We start from the raw sequence: 8,307 nt of genomic DNA, 5'->3' as shown, positions 1-8,307 counted from the left end.
ACACACACACACACACACACACACACACACACACACACACACACACACACACACACACACACACAAACACTCTAATTCGGCTCCCTCATTGGAGATCAAACAGGGAAATTCAGCTTCATTTCCCAAATGATGATTATTTTTGTTAGCCTATATAGAAATGGCTTCACCTGCTGAAAGAGTTTTCTGTCTTAAGCTTTATTTCAGCTTTGGAAGTTGAAATAAATGGGCGCAATGCAACCTGACATTCTATTGGCTGGCATTTGCAAAGCAGCCAATCCAACAGAACCTTTCATTTTTCTTGTTACTGATTGGCTGTTGCCCTAAAAGCGGAAACAGCAGATGCTAGCTCCTGTGGTCGTACTAAGACAGTTTACACTGTGTTTATTGCTGCATCTTAAGGGATATTCAGTGTTTGAGTTATTAAAATGGGCAGTAATAATTAGTCTTTATGGGGGGTCTCAAGTATTCACAGATTTTAGCTGGGAACACGTGGTTGTGGTCCCTAACTCTCACACACTAGCACAAACTACAAAACAGCAGTTTGTTTGTTTGTTTGCTTTGTTCCTTTCATTCTTTTATTTTTCCAGAAATTATTAAAGTTCAAATGAAAAACCATCCACAACTAACACAATCATCTCTGACTGAAGTTACTGAAGTTCAGGTGGTGTTATTACTTAATTTCTTTGCATTCAGACAATTTAATAACTATAGTCTATTCTGAGAAAGTCCATATTTGTGTTTATATGTATTTTCTGCAAATAATATTTTGAGATAAATTTTCATGATCCCCATCAGTGGACCTCAGGAGTAAATGATGTGACAATTATGTAGCAATAATTATATTAACATGAGCTGCAGGAGCCATTGGAGCAATGCAATGTAGAGTTTTAGTTTTTGTTAGTCCAGTTTCCAAATCTAGTCTTAGTGCCACTCAACATACACACTGAAACGTCCAGCCTGTCAGACCGTTGGACACACACTCCGTTACATCATCATGGCGAGGACCACTCAGGACAGTGGGACATTGTTTGTTTGGATACAGTCCAGCTTTACGTAAGACACACATTCCACATGCACCCACACGCATACACAAACACTCACACACACATGTTTGCGAGGCTATCTTTGTGGGGACTTTCCATTGACACACGCACACAGACACTGTTCGCTGCTCTGTTCACAAACTGCCTCTTCTTTTCACAGGAAGAGCATTGTACTTCCATAATGCACTCAGTTGACCATTCATGCTTATAAAATTGTCACCAAAAGACCTTACTGACTCACTCAGTTGTCATCACTCTGTCACTGAAAACACACAGCAGAAAGCTTGGTTCCACTGGTTTATAGGTGCATCTTTAATATAGATGTTGGCTCTTTTCTCATGGCTCATTTAATCTAAACCTGTGTTTTTACAAAACCCAAGTTACTATCTTTGGACCTAAAGACGAAGGATCTAGAATGAGCACACAGCTTCAATTATTGGACTGAAATAAAGCCACATAAAGACAGTAACAAAGTCAATATTCTATCATCTGAAGAACATCTCCAGGATTAAAGATCTAATGTCCCAGATTTAGGGAAACTCATCCATATGTTTATCTTTAGTTGAATCGATTACTGCAACAGTGTCTTCTCAGGTCTGCCTAAAAAAAAAAACAATCCTCCAGCTGCAGATTGTGCAGAACGCTGCTACTGGTGTTCTCACTAAGACCAGGAAGATGGAGCACATCACACCAGTTCTACAGTGCTTAGCATACGTTATTTTTCTTATGCAGTTTAAATGTTGGAAATGTAATTGTTAATTCCCTGAATGCTCCTCAGGTTCTCATGGAGGAGGAATGGGAGGTTGTTCAACATTGGCAAAGACCCCAGAGTGACTATGAGAAAACGCTCAGGAACCCTGGAGGTAGGGTTCCATAACGGAGGACGACCAGAGGACTACGAGGGAGAGTACCAGTGTTTCGCCACAAATGATCTCGGAGTGGCCCTGTCCAACAAAATACTGCTCCGCGTCTCCAGTAAGAAAGTTTTTTTATTGTTAGAAGTATGTGTTTACAGAGAGCATTTTGTTGAAAAAACATCTAAACAACATCTAAACGATTTAAAGTTGTTTTTTGTTTTTTCAATGTCAGTGTCTATGTAGACCACGCCTGTGCTTTTCAAACTGCCCAGGTCTTGTCCTTACATTGCTTGCTATATGTAATTCCAGGACCTTCACTATGTATCATATTTACGATGACGATTGTTTTGAATTCCATTTGAAACTCTGATTGCGATCTGCCTCGGGGACTTCCTGTCAGCGCCATGAAAGTACGATTCAACTGACAGCCTTGAATTTGGCCCCTGATGGCATCCAGAGAGCGTTTTATCTTCAGTCCACATCAAGATTGTTTGGTGACACTTTGCGTGTTTTGTGCATAGTGTAAACATGTAAATATCTCGTCTTTAACATCATTCTGTGCATTTTTCAACGCCACCACACGAAAGAACCTGGATTTGGAGTGCTGTCAGTCAACAACAGCCATCTGCTTGAAGGATGTTTTCAGCACATCATGGCTCCTTCTGCTGACAGGTTTTTTGGACATTATGGAGATGCTGATTTAATTTTTCAGCAGGAGTCAGTTGCGGCCCACAAAAGCTGCTTGAGTAACCATGGCAACACTGTGATTGACTGCCCAGCGAACTGTCCTGACCCAAACCCCACAGAGAATCTGTGGAGCATTGTAAGGAGGAAGAAGAGCGACCACACTGGTGCGCACTGATGCAGTGACTCATGGAAACGGAGCCCAACCAATTACTGAGGGCATAGAAATGATCAGGAAAAATGACATTTTTATTAAAAATGTCCTTTTTTATTGATCCCTTGTGATATTCTAATTTTCGGAGAATCTGAATTCTCGGTTTTCATGATCTCCAAGCCAGAATCATCAAAATAACTAAAAAAAAAAGAGCTCAAAATATTCCATTCTGCATAATAAATTAATCTATATCTGTAATGACTTATGAGTTTATGGCTGGACCAAAATGCACACCAGAGCTGGGACCATAGATCATAGTGAAAAATGAAATGAAATGAAAAAATTACAGGAACAAACTTACAAAAATCAAAAGGAGCACAGGGAGCCAGAGCAGAACAAAAAAAATGACAGGAACCAGGGACCACAGCAAAGTAGCAGGATTAGACATGAGGAACAAACAAGGAGGAAGTGATAATAAGTTGTATGTAGACTGGGGAGGTTGATCACTGAACTTGAGTTAGATGGATGATTAGAAACAGGTTGCAGGTGCAAGGGGAGAGAGAGAGAGAGAGAGAGAGAATGGTACAGGGGGCGAGTGAGAGTTCACAGGGAACATTTTCTATTTATTTATTTTTCCTTAACATTCCAGTTGTTTCTTTGTGTTTCTACTATATCTTTATAGTTTTTGAAATATACTTATGCATTATTGTTTTAAATTATTTGACATACCTTTGAGAGTTCTTTTTTAAATTTCATTGTGCTTTCTTTTGTTCATAATGACAATAAAATGAATTCTGATTCTGTTGCCCTTTGTCTTTCAGAGGCCCCGTTATGGCCTAAGGAAGTGCTGGCCCCGGTGCAGGTGGTTGAAGGCTCCCCTCTGGTCCTAACCTGCAACCCACCGCCTGGCCTGCCTCCTCCACTCATATTCTGGATGGACAGCAGTGAGCAAACGTTCCTCATAGACTTGATATTTCCTTATTAGAAGAAGAGCATACTTGTTTTTTTTGTTTGTTTTTTTTTAAGAAATGAAGCATCCTCTTCACTCTCATCACACAAAGAGAAATGTGTGCAGGCATCAGCATATTTAGGCTTGTTTTAACCTGATCAGGAAAGCAAGAGGAAGACTCTGAGTCTTGAAAGTGATTTGTTTTTATTCTTTTTTTCACTTTTCCAAGCAGCTGATGCTGCAATATTTCTGAGAACAATAAGAGCAGATTTGCGTATCCCAAACAGTGAAAAGAGAGAGTTCAATTATTTAAAACTTAACATCCTCTTTATGACTAAGAGACCAGTCACCACTAAAGAAATGAAGCAAAAATAATAAAGATTTTTTTTGTCTTTATAATAATGTGTCTTGTCAAAAAGAAAACTAAGCAAAACTTCTCACTGGAAAGTCTGTTTACTCCCGTTTCAATCCACAGATCAAACCAGCATAATTAACGTATTTAACATTACTAAAGACAAACAGCTATATCTGTATCTTCACCTTTACCCCGCCCCCCAAAAAAACACACAGATTCAGATTTTACTCTCAATGACCTCACTGACATTGAAACTAGCTAACTTTGAATCATCTTTCTGCAGTGACAGCATCTGTACAGAAGAGTGTTGTGACCTGCCAGCTCTTGTAGAAAGTACATTCTCTAATCTGATCAGGTTTTTGAGCTTTCAATCAGTTGCTCACCCGATTTTCAACAGAACCTACCCGGATTCTATTGAAAAATCTGTTGCTACGGAAGCAACAGATTTTTTTGGGTGCATCTCTAACATATGCATGTCTATCTCTATAGACATGCATATATCTATATCTATTTATTGTACTGATTTTATTTTCCACTCAGGAAAATCATTAAGATTCAATAACCTTTCCAATGATTGATTGAAAGACATGACACAAACATCTTAATTAAAAGCTCCCAGATCAATTTAATGTAGCACATCTATGAAATCAAGAAAACTAAATAAGATAGGAATGAAAGCAACGTTGAGTTTTTTTTGTCTGTACTTTCCTATAGTGCTAATGTTTTCCTTTCTTTGGTCCACAGACATGACCCCCATCCATCAGGACAGGAGGGTTTCCATGGGTCTGAATGGAGACCTGTATTTCTCCAATGTTTTGGTCCAAGACGGTCAAAAAGACTACAGCTGCAACGCTCGCTTCAACTTCACATATACCATCCAGCAGAAGAACCCCTTCAACCTCAAAGTTCAGACCAGTAAGTGGCAACATGCGAACACCAGTGAACACAACGTTTTGTCACAATGTTTCGTAGTACTATTGTGATAATGATAAAAGTGACATTAAGAAGTATTTGTGACATCTTTTTTAGGCAGGTGTACGACTGTGTGTCATGGCAATTACAGTCCCACAAATACAAATACTGCTCTTGAAAAACATTCCTATTTCTAATGAATAAACTTCATTTGGTAACTGTATTTTCAAACGTATTGTTTTTTAGCTTAATGAACAAATAGTGGAGAAAAAAAGAAAAGTTGTCAATTCTGAAAGTATAGACAGTTATAGGGGGTTTTAACCATCATTTGTTGGAAATGATCATAACTCAAAATTCTTAATACGATAAATGTATATATTTATTATAAAGTAAGTTTGAAAACTGGCACTATGAAAGTAATCTGACAGGACAGCTAGCAGCTTAATGCTGTGTTCATTTATTTTATTTCCTACTAGTGTTTTGAAGAGATATAATTATCCAGTATCATCTTCTAAAATCTTCCAAAGTTTAAATCCACTAGTGCTTTTCTGTTGATTTAAAAAAAAATCAACTTGCCAAAAGAAAAAAAAAGAAAAATCTGTTTTTCAATGTGCTTCCCATGAATCTAATAAGAACACATATGTTCCTCCAGATATGAGTAATATTTTTGCCATTTTAGTAACAGACAGCTGGTTTACATGAAAAACAACCAACGTTACTTAATAAGTCTGATATAGCACTATATGGAATTAAACAAACTCAATAAATCTTCCAGGTTTATTCAGTACAACTGAAGTTCAGCTAGTTTTTGCACTGATCAGCCATTTTTTTGCACCTGCTATTTCCAGCGGAGCCATATAATGACACATCTTACAATGCCTCTGATCCCTTCGGTGGTGAGTTTGTTTACGTCACAGTGGTCTACTTCCTGATAACCCACTAGTCAGTTTTCACAATAACATGGTGTACGCACTAATCTATGCCAAGTGAAGCTGAAGCTAACCTAAACTAACTGCTTAATCTACGAGCTCTTTAAACTCTCCGTTGCTCTGTTGCTATAGGCTGTTGTGTCTGTGTTTCCATTACATATGTGCCCAAATCTCTGTCTATATTCTGCTGATCTAGAAAAAGAACACAATTTTACAATTGTGGGGTTTCCACTAACTAAGAAATAAAATTAAAATCCCATGTGAATAAGCTTATTTGTTGTTGAAAATCATGGTAGCGACAGATGTAAACAGTTAACATGGTGCTAGCGCTCATCATCTACCAACCATCAGAGGAGATGTTGGTGTTTTGTTCAGGTATTGGAGCGACAAACCTCACCTACTTGGGAGCGGCTGCGTATGCAGCGTTTCGGGGAAATTGCAGACGCCGATTTTACAGAAGAGTGATGGATTCAACACGTGGGAATGACACAACTTTTTATGAAGTGTGTGATGCTGTGAGAGCTCTGGTAGAGCCAGCTGCACATTGTCCAGATCATCCTCCTACTACTTCCTGACGTCTTCTTTGTTGTTTTCGCCAGTAGTAACATGTGACTTGTGTGATATGAAAAAAGTGTTTCTATTGCAGTTTTGCTAAATGTATATATTTTGACACGACTGAGAAGCCACCACCTCCTAGCGCTAAAAGGTTTTGTAGAAAAACCTGAGTTTTTTTTTTTTTTTTTTTTTTTTAAATTGGTGTCTTTCCTTTAAGCAAATTTATTTTCCCTATTTCAAATTGCGCACTTTTATGGTTAATGGAAATGCAGCTTCTGTTAGGTTAAAACAGTCTTTATTGTTGATCGACTGTGTAATTTGTTAATGAATAAATAATGTTATGGCCTCTGAGTGGTAACGTAAATGACCACTTTCTATTCTTTGTAATAGAAACGTTTCCTCCTCCAGATGAATAATGTGTTTTTCTACGAACCTACCCACCTTGCTTCTTAAGTGCAAATCCCTTACAATAATAAGATATAACTGTGGTGTTGAACTGGGGCTTTATGAGATCAAGCCTCACACAGGATAACTTCCTGTGACCTTTGGTAATAGAGACATATTTCTATGACCAAATCAGATGCTCAGATGTCACCTGGATTAACCAGGTTTGTTTCAGATGTTGGGGTAACAGAGTAGCATGAATAATTCAGGTTTCATCTGGAGAACAAACTGGAGCAAATGCCTTCTTTTAACTTTAGCATTCAAAAGAACAAAAACCAGCAAGGTTGTTTTTTATTTTTCTTTTGGAAATTATTACCATCATTTTTCATCACTGCACTAATGGCTAATGAGAAATTAACTTAAATATGTTTCCAAACGCAAACTTGGCTAATCTGATGTGCTGCTTTTCTAATCCAATGAGAGTGAAGATGAATGAGCTCTGTGCTGTATCTGTCTTTTCTAATGTCTTCCTGTCAGACAAGACCGAGGATGTTAGCTTCTTCCTCAGGCGAAACCCAGCCACGAGGAAATGATCGGAATAATATTGTTAGATGACGTGAGAGGGAGGATGTTCAGCTGCTGGTGGGACGTGGTTCACGCTGCAGGGACAATCAATGTGTTTGTCCCTATAACAACCTGCCACCGTCTTTCATTTTCAGGCCGCAAAGTAGCAGAGACGTCGCCGTCCTTCCTGACTCCTGAAGGGAGTGGGAGCTTCAAAATGGTGCTACGAGATGAGCAATTGCTGCTGGAGTGTATCGCTGCTGGGCTGTGAGCATGAACACACACATACATACACATACATACAAGTGAGAGGAAATTAAAACATACATACATACATACATACATAGCTTCTTACTTAAATTCCATTTTATAGTTATTGCTTTTTATAACAAAAAAAAAAAAAAACTTCTACAATCCCAATGCTATTAAAGCTGCAATATGTAACTTTAGTTAAAAAAAGATGTTCTTTTACTACTGTAAAACTGTCGCCATGTGAAAAGATCTGAAGATCTGTCTGAAGAAATTCACCTAACCAAAAACCGCCAATCAGAGTCAGGGGGCGGGTCTTAGTGTTAGCAAGTAACCTCACGTACTTGCTGCTCAATGTGCTAATGGTGGTGAAACTACTTACTGTCGCAGGAAAACTGTTTATCCACTGTCATAGGGTAGCCATGCTAACTAACCTTAGCATTTGCTGAAGGGTATGCTAGCTGCAGCGTAGCAGAGAGCATGGAGGGGAAGGAGGAGGTGAGCAGCACCACACAGAGTGGTGATTGACATCACTAAGACCCTCCTCCTGGCTGTGATTGGTTGTTTCTAGTTAGCACTGGGAGAAGGCAGAAGAACTCGATTATTATTTTTTACGGATTATCATACCAAAACTGTGATCAAAAATGTTACGACATAGTGACAATTTTAATA

General features: G+C 38.6%; 1 protein-coding gene across 29 annotated transcripts in view; it reads left to right on the top strand.

Annotated features, from left to right (window-relative positions):
* Positions 1 to 8,307, top strand: part of nfasca (neurofascin homolog (chicken) a) — a 66,556-nt gene that overhangs the window by 25,814 nt on the left and 32,435 nt on the right. For 27 of the 29 annotated variants that reach the window (XR_001664450.1, XR_001664448.1, XR_001664449.1 and 24 more), the window contains exons 3-7: positions 1,800 to 2,018; positions 3,560 to 3,682; positions 4,787 to 4,957; positions 5,803 to 5,850; positions 7,542 to 7,653. Coding sequence is in view for 26 of the 29 variants with exons in the window: in XM_016680602.1 (XP_016536088.1) it covers positions 1,811 to 2,018; positions 3,560 to 3,682; positions 4,787 to 4,957; positions 5,803 to 5,850; positions 7,542 to 7,653 (662 nt within the window). In the remaining 3 variants the exon portion in view is untranslated. The remainder of the gene's footprint in view (positions 1 to 1,799; positions 2,019 to 3,559; positions 3,683 to 4,786; positions 4,958 to 5,802; positions 5,851 to 7,541; positions 7,654 to 8,307) is intronic. The other 2 variants (XM_016680619.1, XM_016680603.1) reach the window with 2 other exon arrangements.

Source organism: Poecilia formosa, unplaced genomic scaffold (assembly GCF_000485575.1).
Source record: "Poecilia formosa unplaced genomic scaffold, Poecilia_formosa-5.1.2 Scaffold248, whole genome shotgun sequence".
Lineage (NCBI taxonomy): Eukaryota > Metazoa > Chordata > Actinopteri > Cyprinodontiformes > Poeciliidae > Poecilia > Poecilia formosa.
Note: the sequence above shows the minus strand (reverse complement) of the source record. Positions and strands in the feature narration are given on the sequence as shown.